Source organism: Podarcis tiliguerta (assembly GCF_965153285.1).
Source record: "Podarcis tiliguerta genome assembly, chromosome: 1".
Taxonomy (NCBI): Eukaryota; Metazoa; Chordata; class Lepidosauria; order Squamata; family Lacertidae; genus Podarcis; species Podarcis tiliguerta.
Genome location: NC_139534.1, coordinates 52,151,134 through 52,165,485, shown reverse-complemented (window position 1 = coordinate 52,165,485; position 14,352 = coordinate 52,151,134). Strand labels below are relative to the sequence as shown.

The 14,352-nt window shown below is 45.1% G+C and overlaps 1 protein-coding gene across 3 annotated transcripts in view; it reads right to left on the bottom strand.

Moving 5' to 3' along the window:
* Positions 1–14,302, bottom strand: part of ANKZF1 (ankyrin repeat and zinc finger peptidyl tRNA hydrolase 1) — a 15,275-nt gene extending 973 nt beyond the window's left edge. Inside the window, exons 1-15 of one of the 3 annotated variants that reach the window (XM_083432604.1) lie at positions 14,193–14,302; positions 11,724–11,841; positions 10,945–11,042; positions 8,956–9,058; positions 8,179–8,363; positions 7,310–7,425; positions 6,212–6,359; positions 5,379–5,601; positions 4,953–5,051; positions 4,391–4,543; positions 3,120–3,221; positions 2,644–2,896; positions 1,889–2,000; positions 1,039–1,206; positions 29–99 (exon numbers count right to left, since the gene is read on the bottom strand). In XM_083432604.1, coding sequence (XP_083288730.1) covers positions 29–99; positions 1,039–1,206; positions 1,889–2,000; positions 2,644–2,896; positions 3,120–3,221; positions 4,391–4,543; positions 4,953–5,051; positions 5,379–5,601; positions 6,212–6,359; positions 7,310–7,425; positions 8,179–8,363; positions 8,956–9,058; positions 10,945–11,042; positions 11,724–11,838 — 1,946 coding nt within the window. In that variant the 5' untranslated portion in view covers positions 11,839–11,841; positions 14,193–14,302. Of the gene's footprint in view, positions 1–28; positions 100–1,038; positions 1,207–1,888; positions 2,001–2,643; positions 2,897–3,119; positions 3,222–4,390; positions 4,553–4,952; positions 5,052–5,378; positions 5,602–6,211; positions 6,360–7,309; positions 7,426–8,178; positions 8,364–8,955; positions 9,059–10,944; positions 11,043–11,723; positions 11,842–14,192 lie in introns of all 3 variants that reach the window. The other 2 variants (XM_083432603.1, XM_083432602.1) reach the window with 2 other exon arrangements.
* Between the last annotated feature and the right edge of the window lie 50 nt (positions 14,303–14,352).

The window sequence follows — 14,352 nt, the reverse complement described above, 5'->3', positions numbered from 1 at the left end:
AAAGGAACACACCACTCACCCACCTTACCTGGTATTGGTAAGAGTTGCACTGGAGTCTTTTAGTTGGGAAGCAAGTCTCCTCTCAGCCGCCAACGCACGCTAAGAAGCAATACACACATACTATTAGGAACAACAACAAAGAACTGTCCCCCAGGGTCTATAGGGAGAAGTGTCTTCATCCCATTGTACAAAATCCTATGTAAAACAAGTGGTTCATTTAGGAGGATGTGCAAGGATGTTCCAGAGCTGGGTCAAACTATAAAAGCAATCTGCTTGTATGTCACATACTAAGTCCAGAGTTAGCCATGTTCCTTTTATTCAAGGGAGCTTGTGGAAACTAAAAACTAAACAGATTTCACCACAGATCTTCCTAACAGGAGGGCGTAAGTATTTTAGTAAAATGCAGCAGAAATGCCCTATGATATTTAAGTCCATCAGAATAACACACACGGTTTACAGAGCAGGAACAGACTGGTTCAGAGTAGCAGGTTCCAAATTCCTTTCTCAAGGTAACTTTGGCTGTATAGCAAAGACTCAGGAAGTAGGACAGATCTGTGAGTTATTCTCTATCTCAGGAGGCCTTTCTTACATATAGGTCATGTCCATGGAAAAGACAGAGATGCCTACCTAGATTCAGGACATATCCCAGCATGACAACATTAAGTAGATCTTCAAGATCCTCATTACATTCTAAAACAAAAAACCCATTCTGCTTGTCTTGCACAGATGGGTTCAGAAATGGCAACAAAAGCACTCCAAAGTGGCCGATGTTGCCTGGTTCAGGAAAAACAGTATAATAAGTCTTATCAAGTGTCTTTCTCAGGAGATGCTAGAACTAGAAAGATATCCACACCAACAGGGATGACCCAATATAACCAATTGTCAGGATAAGGAAAGGAAACAGCAAAATCTTTTCTTTACATGAAACCACAGCTTCTCTCGGACAACATTGGTCAAGCAAGCTCTCTGTGATCAGCACAGCAGATGATGCCATGTATCATATCAGGAAGCTTATAGCTCCAGAAGTGAGGCTCTCACCTTCTCACGATCACTCAGCAGGGCAAAGCACCGTTTCTCATCCTCTTCTTGCTCAAGCAGCTGCTGTGCCTCTCGTTTCTCTTTCTCACGCTGCTTCCGCTGGGCCTTTTGTGCTTGGCGGCGTTCTGCCTGTCTGGCTTCCATTTCTGCCGTCAGGGGTCCAGGTACCTGCAATTACATAGTAGATGTGGATCCAGCAGAAAAGGGCTAGTCCCGGCAGCAAGTAGCCAGAAGAGATCCTGAAAGGGGCTTGAGTCTCCCTTTGTTCTGTGTATGCTGCTGCCCTGCTACATCTCTGGATGCAAAGTCCCTAGACACCATCAAAATTCATTTCCTTCCCATCTCTGCTCCAATAGCATATTTAGAGCTGGGAGATTTAAACAAACACACACAAAAGTCCTTCATACACATACTCAAATGTATCTTTCACTTAAATTAATGCCTGCTTGAGCGAGCATTTGATTAAGAGAAATCCAGGATGCCTTTTGCACTGAGTGTGAGATTCCAGAGAGATATGCAAAGGATGGGTACGGGTGGCAGGGTCTAAAAGAGCCCCCCACCCCAAATAGTTAAGCTACGTGGGAATTAGTGGAAGGAAGACAAAAAGGACTCTGGAATTCTTCTTATCAAGCCTTCCCTTCTTAAACTGCAAGCTGTGCAACTCAAAAACTGTCCAAGGTCAGTAACATACAAGAACAGATAAGGACTCTTCTGTGGGCAGCTGGCTTGGCCCAGGATGATCAACTTGCACTTGCTTTCTATTTATTCACAAGTGTAAGCGTCCACACTAGACACTTTCCAATTCTTCATACATGCATCCAGAGCATTCTTCATACATACATCTACCCACCTGAGCCCGGTCGTAGTCATATTTCTCAGGCTGTTCACCCCTGAACCTACGGAATTCATTACGAGTTTGTTTATTGGCAGAAACACAGTATGGAGGCTGTTCCTGTCTGTCCCTGGGGAGGAAACACAATGTAACTTTAGGTCCAGATCTGTGACCTACACCACAGTTAGGCTGCCATACATCCAGATTTCCCCAGACATTACTGGGGAATTGACGTCAGGGGGAAATTTCCAGAAGGCAGCGCTTTGTCCTGGATCTTAGGCAAGTCAATCGAAAATTCACTTTTTGGGGGGCTTTTGGGGTGCTCTGGTTTTTTCTTTTGGAAATATGGCAACCCTAACCACTGTAGAAGATGACACTGCTGGGAAATGGAAGCAGCTTGTGCCACATCACTTTTGTTGCTTCTACGACTGGGTACTGGAAGTGAGAGAGAAGCCCAAACCATCCTAGGCTATGAACAGATTTGAAATGTCCTCCAGAGAGTGGAATGTCCTCCAGCTTCCTATGCTTGCATAGGTACTTGGACAAAGTGGCCCTCAAGTGCTCTGGCCCTTTGAGAACAACTAATTCTCAATACTTCTGAAAGACCTGGGCTCAGACTTAATGTGTAACTGAGTCAAGGACAGCTGACACTCAAGAGGAGCAGCTTGAATTTTATGGGGTCAGCAGTTCTGACTCAAAGAGCAGAAGTGCAACTCAAGAACCAAGTCTTAGGACTCTAGGCATCAATATAGTCTTCTCAAGCTGGGCATTACCTAAGGGATGGATCAGCCCCCATCTCCAACAGCAGCCGCACAACTGTACTCCTTCCAGCTGCTGCCGCCACATGCAAAAGGGTCCAGCCACTCTCATCCAGGGGTGAGTTGAGCAATTGCTGTGGGGTGATACCATTGCAGTCATCTGCTTTATCTGCTGTGCTATTATCTCTCCCCAGAAGATGCTGTAGTGCCTTCAGGTCTCCCATCTTACACGCTGTGAACAAGGCATCTTGTAACGATGTGCTAAGACCTAGAGGAAGGAAGGAAGAGTCTCACATTAACCATGAAATATCCATGTTACCTCTAAGGGTAAACAGAATGTCAAGTCTTGGTTTTGCCACTCCCTTAACCAGCACAGGCTTCCAACCTACAATAATGGCCCAAATGGCAAGTTGTTGTAGAACCCCTTATTATAAAACGGAGTGGGGAAGTGCAGATCTTGCTGATGCTCACACAACCACCCCCAAACTCACCATCATATTTCAGACAATTCTGAGTATTGGGTGACTCCTCTGTTCTGGGCAACAAAGCCTTGGGCTCTTTCACACCTCTTGAAGTCTCAGTGGAGGACTCTGCTTCAAAAGAAAGAACATGCAAGGTGTTGTTTCCTGTCCAGTTCATTTTAGTCTATCAGTACCATTCTGATCCCTGTCTAGTGAGCACTGTAACTTTGTCTAGAATGACCCAGAAATGCATGAATGGTGGATTCAGATAAACTAACCACCCATGTTCTAAAAGCCCACCCCTCTCTCCCAACTTGCTCCAAGTGTCATTAACATCAGGAGAACTGTGGTTCCCTTTTTCTGCTTGGGAACAGCTGATCATGGGGTAAAGACAATCATTTCTATCCCTCAATGACACTGCTCTGACTCCAAAGCTGCAGCAGCAGCTCCTGCTTTTAACCTTAAAACTAGAGATGGATGCAGTTCAACCTATAACATTGAGATGATGCAGATTTAGAAAGGGGTAATTTAGAAGGGTGGTTTAAGACAGCCTTCATTTGTGCTCTCTTAAATCTTTGGAACCATCTCAGCTGACACTGACTTCTCTGGGTCTGCGGCGGCTCCTCTTCAGCCACACAAGTTATCCCATGAAAGGCAGGTAGTATAATGAAATCCAGCACACCTATCAGATTTCATTTTAAAGCCCCAGTCCTCATGAGTAAAGATAGCAGAACAAAGATGTGAAAGCACTGCCTCCCAGAAAATAGAAGAGGGTGGACTCTCTTGCGGCAAGTACAAAACTGATTTCCCCATAATGCAATGTCCCCTCCACCCCACCTCTGTCTACAGGAATCCTGTGTGTTCTATTTTATCATGTTGGTTGCCATTCTTCTATTGCACATTTTTAACCTAGAACAGATTACCTAACAGAGACAGCGGTGCTTTGATCAGGTAAGATGTTGCCATTTCTGCAAATGCTGAATACAGTTTGTCCCAGGGGTTTGCTTTAATGGAATATCCAATGCTTGCACAACTTTCTTCCCAAACGGACTGTATTTCAGTTTCTGGGTTGCAGCTTCTGACTTTCTGTGAACTAAGGTCCCTCTAGATTTTGGCCCAGGGCCCATCATGGCTTTCTTATCCTGGGAGCCTGCATCTTGATAGGAAGCAGCTGCCAAGGACACCAAACTGTGGGGCTCTGGTCGGTGTCTTTCAAGGCAGGCAAATAATTTAGCCATTCTAGAAAGAGAATGCACCCACTATCTGTACCTAATAATAGGTCCATTACCTCAGCCACCTACCCATCAGTGTTTTTTGTTTCTTCCTTTTCTTCTTGCGATTTAATTTTGGTTCCACTTCAAATTCTCGGAGTTCCAGTGTACTCAGTGTCTGCTCTACCAACTCCAGCTGCTGCAGACTTTTCTCTTCCTCCTCCTTCTCCTCCTCTGGCTTTGCTGCAGAGACTGTAAGAAAACGGGATCGTGGTTAAGCCTTTCCTTCTCAGCTTCTGATGAACAAAGTAGGGATCATTCAATGAACTTGAGGATTGGGGTATGGAAGGTGATCCAAATCAGCCTATCAGTCCTTCATCAGCTGTACTGCAGCCACTGTTAGATCACATCCTACACATTAGCAGCCACCATCGTGATTTCAGCATTTTCCTGCCCGCAACCCTCTTCCAGGGACTCTCCGTAAAGCCATTTCCCAGTGGAGGCAGAATCCCCTGCTTTGCTGCTTTCAGCAGCCCACAGTGGTCTTTCCACCCAATAGTCTAGGTGATTATGATGGTAAAAAGTGAACATAGCATCTGCAGTGGATGAAGGATTGCTACAAGGACAGGGATGGCAAGGCTCTCCAACTCACTAGTGTCTTGACTCTGTGAAGATGCTTCATCCAAAGGAAGGACCTTTTTCCAGCTCTTCCGAGGGGAGGAAATCAAATCTGCCACTGCTGTGTCTTTGCCTGCCAAAAGAGTCAGAATGGTGTTTTCTAGGATAGAAATCCTCTTGGTTCCATGCCCTCCACTCCCACTCCTAATGGCAGATTTCTAGATAGACAATTCACAGTGGCCCAATTCCAGCAAGAGCAAAGGAGCTAAAAGAAGCAAACAAGGTTAGAATAGAGATATGGGAGGGAAATGACACACACACTCCAATACTCCACCTCATCCCTGGGCCTCCACATCTCTAGGCAAAAACCAAGATTACAGTCAGAAACAGTACACACAAAGACATTGGAGCATCATTTCAAGTACTTGGGTGGGGATCGGGGACTAAAAGCTGTGCTCACCATACACTTGCAGACTGCTCAGAACCCCATGCACCCGCTGCACCTCGTGGAAGGTGGCTCTCCGGGTGCTAAAAGGAATGCCCCGGATACGGGGATCATCTCGCTGAAGAGGGCTATTTTTGCTGCCAAAAAACCGAGCTCGGTTGGTGCGAGGGGCACGAAGGAAGATACACTCTGCTCCTTGCAAATGCCCTGTCCAGCTGGCCAACAACTCCTGAATATCCTGCAGGAAAAGACAAGTATAACAGGTAGGCCCATCGCTGTCGCCTTTAGTGCAGCCGAAGTAACCACAATGAAGGCTGAGTTGCATAGGATCTGAACGTAACCATTGGTCACCTATTTCCAAGAGATCCCCAGTGCCATTTATACATAAAATACATCATTTCAAAAGAGAGAATGCAGAAACAGTCTGAATGGTATGGAAGGGCTTCATTTCTCAATATGGAATCTGCAGCAAGAAGGGATTACTTAGAGATACCCAGGGCAATGCCTTCCAGATGTGGTTGGACTCCAACTCCCATCAGTCCCAGCCAACAGGGCCAATGGTCAAGGATGATGGGACTCATTGATGGACTGCATCTGGAAGACACCACATTGCCTGCCCTGGTCTACATCATTGGGACTAGAGTGGTCTATCCTCCTCTTCTGTCACTGTTTTAATGCACAGACTACTGACAAGAACTGGCATAGACTTGCAGTAAAAGTCAACTGCATCTTTCCTGTGTGAAGGCAGAACAGCTGGGACAATCTTACTCAAACAGCAAAGCTCTCAAATAGCTGTCACCTTTTCATTTTGTGTGTTCACCCTTGGTTCTACTAGGGTCTGCACTCACCTTGAGCAAGGCAGCCTCATTGTAGCGCCGCAGTGTGGCCCCAGCTGATTTTGGCATAGACCCTTGAGCATCTCTCACTCCTTGGGCTGTCCCTCGGCGAGCTCGCACTGTATACCGATGGAACGTCTTATGCTCCAGCACCTCATTTCTGGGAAGAAAGTGACGGTAAGCCTACAGCAAAGACCGACATCCAGAATCATCATCTTAGCATGAATGTCTTCACTAGGAACCAAGTCTAGCCAAAATGGACTCAGGTTTTAGCCATACCAGGAATACGGAACCTGAGGCCTTCTAGATGTTGCTGGACTCCAACCACCACTGGTCCGAACTAGAATGGCCAATGGTCAGGGATGCTGCTGCTCTGTAGTCTGACACTATCCAGAGGGCCACAGGTTCCTCACTCTTTTGTAGGCAATATTGAGATGGATGGATCAGATGTCTTCGTTCATGTTAGACTGATGTGGCTTAGCAAAGGATGAAGACCTTTTATCTCACATCCTCAAGCTCTTAAAATGGGCTGCTTTATATTGCATGCATCCATGAAGACCTCAAGTTTCTCCAGGGAGGAGGTGCTGGTGAGTCAGTATTGAGTGGAGACTGTTTTTGCACACACACATTATGTGGTTGTTCTTGGCTGAATTTGCTTTGCCTCATCATGATTATGCTTTGCGTCCACTTCTAGCCTTCCTGCCTACTGATAAACTCCTTGAATCTGGGGGATGGAGAACTTGTGGCCCTGCAGATGATGTTGGACTACATCTCCAACATCCACCTGGGCATTGGTCATGTTGGCTGGAGATGATGGGAGTTGGAATCCAACATCAGGAGGGCCACAGGTTCCTCATCTGATTTGCACCTTGAATGGGGTCCAGCAGATTACAGATATAAAGCACTCTACATTCCCCACCCACCCATTCTCTCTCTTCATGAACTTCCAGGAAACTGCTTAGTGGAGACCATGAGATGATCATTAACACTGGCCTGGAAGCACATGTGGGATCGTGGTTTATCAGCCTTCTGACACAGTCACACTCTTAAGGCAGCTGTTACAGCTCGCAAGTTGACCCACATGACAGATATCCCCCTCTGCGTTCTTACCCCTTAAAGACAGCTCCTGCAAAGTGTCCCCCGCCAGCCATTAGGATCACCCAGGAGGTTCCTGAGCTCTGTCTCTGAAGGGACGCCACTAGCTCTTCAGGCTCCTCCACACTGCCCTGGATGGACAAAAGACCCCTTCAGTTACTGAGAGTTTTACTGACTGAGCAATGAGAGCAGCTTTCAGCCTGGCTGTTAAATAGGGATGGGCAGGGTGTTAGCTGGTCCCAAACAGACAAAAGGATTTCAAGGGATGTTCCCTTCCCACAGAAGTTTTGGAAGTGGGGGAAATGCTTCCTTCATCCTGCAGAAATTCAGGTTTCTTCTAGGAAAGCATCAGTTACAAAACAGAAAGCATAGCTGTCAACGTTTCCCTTTTTTTAAAAGGGAAATTCCCTTATTCCGAATAGGATTCCTCGCTAGAAAAGGGAAAAGTTGACAGTTATGAGAAAGAGTAATATCAGGAAAGCAAAATGGGCCAGTTTGATGTTAAAAATAAATGGGCAAGGAAAAGTCAGTCAGGTGACTAGAGGAACTGTGCAGGACTTAAGAGAGAAACCCACACATTTATGGCAACAAGCCAACACAGTCCCAACTGGCTGAAATTATAATACCTGCTTGGGAGGAAGAGTTTGCAATTAAAGCAAGATAGTAGGTGGGAAAATTAAGACCAACCGCTTTTATGCTTATTGCAACAGACACTAGACTTCCTTTAAAACTTGGCCACAGCATTATCCTCTTGGTGTGTGTGTGTTCGTGACAGGCATTTATCATTTGGTGAGAGACAGCTGGTAACTAAAACAGGAAGAGACCAAAAGCAAGAAAAGGAATGAGGTCCAGTAGGCGCTTTGCTTTGTTATCCTGTGACATGCCTTCATAGTGTTCAGCACACAGCGATAAACTGAGATGAGCTGGCCTTGGGCATTTCTGAACAGAACCCGCTGGGAGCGTTGACATGGAGAGGGGCTCCGATGACTGCCTTCACTGTTGGGTGGTTCAGATTCATTGTCCAAGTCAGAGTCACTGGAATCCGACCCAGAGATGCTGGAGACATCACCTGTGGACCAAGGTAGTAACAGAAAAGAAAATCACACAGTCAAGAAGGAAGTGCATCATGTAACGGATTCCAGAGATCCTATTTCTGGAATTTTAAATCTGAAACTCCTGCCCACAAGGCAGAAAGACAGAGCATTCTCATGCAAAGAAGACAGTCTGGACTGGTAAAGCTGGAAAATTCTCTACTTAAGACAGCTCAGGACCACAGCAGGGAGGAAATATATGTGTGGATCTAGACGACTGAGCTCCTTTGGACATACATTTGACTAATGGAGTATGTTGTCATAGCTAGAGTCAAACCAAAGGGGTCATTATAGTAATAAACTGTGAAATGAACTAGCATCCCATGCTGGATGAGATTGAGTCTAAGGCACCCATCTGAGACTTATTCTACCCAGTCTGTTAATGAATGCCTGTGAAGCTGGATGGTTGGAATCTTTGGGAAAATGGAGCTCATTGGGACCATCAGAGCTCTTGAGTAGTATTCATAGAATAATAAATTTTAGAGTTGAAAGGGACACCAAGGGTCATCTAGTCCAACCCGCCTCAATGGAGGACTCTCAGCTATTGAACCCATATCATGTTCCTCTCACCTGCTTGAGTCTTTGCCTCAAATTCTTCAGCTGTGAGCATGCGGTGACCCAGGAGCCGCTGCTTTAGGTTGAAACGATGCCAATCTAGTCGATAATGCTCAGTCTGCACAGGAAAAGAAAGGGACAGTGGGAGAGCCAACATAGGCCACAGTAGTAACTGGTTCAGTGTTAGGCATCTATATCTCAGGCTACATAGGGCAGGCAAAAGCACCTCTTTGCAATGATCATGAAATACCGAGTGCTTAATTAAGGACATAAAACAGTATCTGGGTCAGTCCAATATGGAAGTTGCATATCAGTTATTACTATGAGTATAGGGCCTACAATTCCCATCATACAAAATCCTATTTTTGTTGCGATTTGGGGGACTTGAAATCTTAGGAACATAAGAGCAGCCCTGATAGATTGGACCAAAGGTTCATCTTAGTCTAGCATTCTGCTCTCACAGTGGCTAGATACCTATGGGAAGCCTGCAAACAGGACCTGAGCACAACAACTCTCTCCCCACTTGTGATTCTCAGCAATTGGTATTCAGACATATTGCCTCTGATAATAGAGGCAGAACATAGCCATTAAGACTGGGTGCCATTGATAGCCTTATTCTCTATTACAGGGGTGGGGATTCTTCAAATCATGGGTCTAAATGGATCCACGAGGCTATTTTCTTCAACATGCCCACTTCCAAACCTCACTTCATATGTGACATGAGATTTGGGGCAGGTAAGCAGATGCTTACAAAAGAACAATTGGTAGCTTGAAGTGAGCGCTTGATTGTCCCTTTGCAAGTGAGGCTTGCTGACAGTCCTGAGCAGCACTGTTAATGAGCATCTTTGAAGGCATACTTTGACTGACAGTGCACCTTAAAAAAGCCTTGCAGCAAGTCCCTTTGAAGTCCTTTGCGGGTGCAATTTGAATCCAAACTGCACCTGCAAACAGACAACAAAGAAGCTTGCTACAACCACAGATTAGCTGCCTAGCAGTTACAGCTTGGTTAAAGAAATTAGCCTGGGGAGGATGGAGGAATTAAGGATCTGGCCTGCAGATTGGATCCAGTTCCCCACCCCTGAGTTTGTCTAATCCTCTTTAAGGCCAACCAAGCTTGTGGCCCTCACTACATCCCAGGAGAAAAAAATGCATAGTTTTAACTATATGAAGAAGTCCTTTTGTCTGCCCTGAATCTTTCATCAATCAGCTTTATTAGGTGATTCAGAGTTCTAATATTACTTTTTTAATTTATATTTTTATACTTTGACATTCAAAAAAGCAAAAATGCCAAAAGGAAGAGAGGGGAGAAAGAATGTGTTATATCAATGAGAAACAATTTTATGTAGAAAATTATCTATCACTTTTTCATTCAGTACTGAATAAACAAGGGCCATCTCTTGATAAAACAATGTTGCAAGCTGTTACTTATAGCTTCCCTTTTATATATTAACTGTGGGAGCAATTCAATACTGGTTTTTCTGTCAGTGCAAACATTTCAGCTTTGAAGTCCCAATGACCAGCTGATAAGAGTCCAGTGCACAGGATCAAACTACACAACACTTTGAAGCCCTGATGATCAACTGATTGTTGGAACTTTAAAGCACTATATCACCAGTCATTGTGAGGTGATTGAAAGGAGAGGTGGCTCCACCCACCTGTCAAATTTGGCCAGTGCAGAGGGTAGGGTAGGTTAATTTGGGGAGGGGTGTTATTGCGTTGTTTTTGTTTTAATTATGTATGTTGTGTTTTTATATTGTGATTTTATCCTGTGAACCGTCCTGAGACCTGCAGGTATAGGGCGGAATACAAATTTAATAAATAATAGTAGTAGGAGTAGGAGTAGGAGTAGTAATAGAGATAAGGATCTGTCCCACTGGCCATATCCAGATTCATGCCATTGATCTACTGGATACTGCATTTCATCTGAGGACAAGAGACAAATGGATTTTTGCACCATCCTGTTCCCAGTGAAAGCATTGTTCAAAAACATTCAGCAACACCCACCTGCTCCTCTCTATTGTCAAAGGCTTTTGAGCAGGCAGAGCAGTACATCCTGTCTGACACCTCTAAGATCCTACTAGGTCGATCTGCTCCCTTAGTCACTGTGGTGAACAGAATGAAAATGAACACAGTTACTGGCACAAATACAGTTATGTATGAAGGAATGTAAATCTTTGTTTAACACAACTCAAATGTATAACACCTCAGCGAATTCTGAGGGGCTTAAGAATGTGAAAATCCTGATACAGACGGCTGCAAATCTTAAACATTAGAATGAAAACCAAAAAAAAGGAATCGAGAAATATTGTGTGTGAGAGAGTATCACTAACACCTCGATAGGAAGAATCCTGGATGGAATACACAAACAGGCCCAGTATTTAGTTTAAACATAACTGGTTTTTAACTAATTGACAAAGATGCAAAATTACTAAAGCGGCACACTGATGATGTCATAAAGTGACACACTAACAAACACAAAAGGAAACCATGGTTTCTCATTACATGAATAAGCCACAGAAAGCCTACAGCTTCCTCTTTTTGTGGTCATGAGGATAAAATCAGAAGCATTTGCTTCCCATTTTAAACTAAAAGTTTTCCAAGATGTTTGAGCTTCGGGAATTGTTGCTTGGTTACCAAGAACAAGCCAAGATCAAACTGTGGTTTCAAATCCTTATGTGTTTTCACCAACCGTAGTTTTAAACTCATGAGTCATGAACTCCGCAAACCTGGTGAACCCTTGGCCAGAACCCTTTTCCAGATATATGGCCCTTTAAAAGCAGTACCTGGAATGGCCACCGATGTGACATCTCCTGATGATTCAGTTACAAGGCAAAGTCCATTCATTAAAGCTGCATTCTGAGCCGCATCAAACACAGAAAAGGTCTCAGCAGGCTGCATGATCTGAGGGAGAAAGAGAGAGAAAATCAGCAAGCTTTTTTAGAAAGGGACCCTCTACTCCTATGGTTAACAACACATCCAGCTGTTATATCTCTATATTCAATGAGGAGTTATGAAAAATCTCCTTTGTCCTCAAGGGACAAATGCAAAAAACAGCCCCCACCCCCCAGGGCTGGATTTCTGTGTCTGTAACACACAGAAAGTATAATTTTTACAATAGGTGCAGCTTTCTCCTATTTCTCCTATTGACAGTGAAGTTGCACCCTTTATTCTCCTTTCCAGGGCAGCAATTCTTAGGGGGACATATGATTCTGAGCCTATACCAGATATGACATACAGTGATACCTCGGATTAAGTACTTAATTCATTCTGGAGTTCCGTTCTTAACCTGAAACTGTTCTTAACCTGAAGCACCACTTTAGCTAATGGGGCCTCCTGCTGCCGCCGCGCCGATTTCTGTTCTCGTCCTGAAGCAAAGTTCTTAACCCAAGATAATATTTCTGGGTTAGTGGAGTCTGTAACCTAAAGCGTATGTAACCCGAGGTACCACTGTATAGGCTAAAGGCTTCTATTCCTTAATATAAATACATGGTAGGGCAGCAAGCGGGTTGTTTTGTAAACAGCTTTGAGGGTATGTGTGTGTTTGTTTTAGCAATCAAGCAATGAATACATTTTATGAAATACCGGTAAATAAAACAAACAAGCACAAGCCTAAATTTGCCCGTTTTAGGTCAAGTCAATTATTCCTGGAGACACCTTTTCCCCTCAGGTTCATGAAAGTGCACCTGCATACACAATTACCTGGGAAGAACATTGTGTGGATAGTGTCACTGAAGTCCCTTCTAAATCAGGGCTGACTATTCTATTACTGTATTGAGGCCCCACTCCTTTCATATTTTAATATCTTTTGGCCCTGGTAAAGGTAAAGGTACCCCTGCCAGTACGGGCCAGTCGTGTCCGACTCTAGGGTTGTGCGCCCATCTCACTTAAGAGGCCGGGGGCCAGCGCTGTCCGCAGACACTTCCGTGGCCAGCGTGACGAAGCTGCTCTGGCGAGCCAGCACCAGCGCAGCACACGGAAACGCCGTTTACCTTCCCGCTATAAAGCGGTAGCTATTTATCTACTTGCACTTAGGGGTGCTTTCGAACTGCTAGGTGGGCAGGAGCTGGGACCGAAAGACGGGAGCTCACCCCGCCGCGGGGATTCGAACCACTGACCATACGATCGGCAAGTCCTGGTACAACACTGAAATAATAAGTTGCTGGGGCAGAAATAATCAATTCTATTTTACAACAGCATAAGATACTAAGCTCTGGGATCAGATGACCAGCACACAGTTGCCTTCAAACTTCTTGTGTCCCAACTAGTGTCCAAAAGATCCAAAATCTCTTGGTGCCTCTATGATATGTCTCAATTTCCTAGTGGTGCTTGCAACAGATATTATTACAGTATTAAAAGTCTTTAACGGTTAGTCAAGAGTTGGAAAGAGTTCGTCTGAAAAGCTGTGCAATTCTGAAAAGAATTGTGCAGTAGTTCACTCACAACTGTACTGAGGTGCAACTGTGCATTAAAAATAATGACCAGGTCAAGGAAGGTCAGAAAATGAAGGATACGTCAGCTGTTTCAGACTGACTGATAAGTCAGCCATTCACTCCACCAAAGGTGAAGGTGGGGCAGAAAGGTCACCAAACCAGTTGTGCAGGCTACATACACAGTCCCAGGGTCAAGTATAAGAAGATAACATCATTTGTCTACACTGCAAGCAGCAACATAACAACAGAGCAAGAGACAGGGAAAAAGCTTCTCACAAGTCATAATAGAGACACAGAAACCACAGGACAAAACAGGCTAGCTATTATTATTATTTTAATTACTTAAGGCTAGCTATTGAGTCATAAGGATTACACATGGACAAGAAGTTACAGCAAAGGAGGAAAAGGCCAGTGCCGGTGGGGGCCGACATGTGTCAAGAAAATCAATCGCCTGTATCTACTGGTCTTTAACTGGTGGATCTGGACCTGCAAGTGAGCACGTCCAGGGTATTTGTCAGGGTATTCCCCCCCCCCCCGGAAAAAAATAAAATCCTTTCACAGGCTATTAAAGTATTCCAAGAATTCTTTGAGATAAGTACAGTATTAGTCCTGAAAGCAGAGCCACCATTCACTGCCAGGGGTTCATATGACGGGGTGAACCATTGTTCAGGCGCCGTTCCTGCTAGAAAAAACCCGTGTCAACTCCCGCGTTCAGCAGGGCTGGCGGAGAAATGCAGCGGGGAAGATGCCATAGAGATAAGCCGCGCGACCCCGAGTGTTTCAGGAGGCCCCGGGGATGCTGTCGGAACAGGGGGCGCTTACCACACTCCGGGCTGGAAAGCACACGAGGCGCCCTCGCTCCTCTCGCTGCGGACCTTCGCCCTCTGGCGCACGTCACTTCCGTTTGTCACGGACCCCGCCCCCTCCCGTCGGAGACAATCCTTTCCCCGCCCCGCCCCCTCCTCTTCCTCCCCCCACCGCA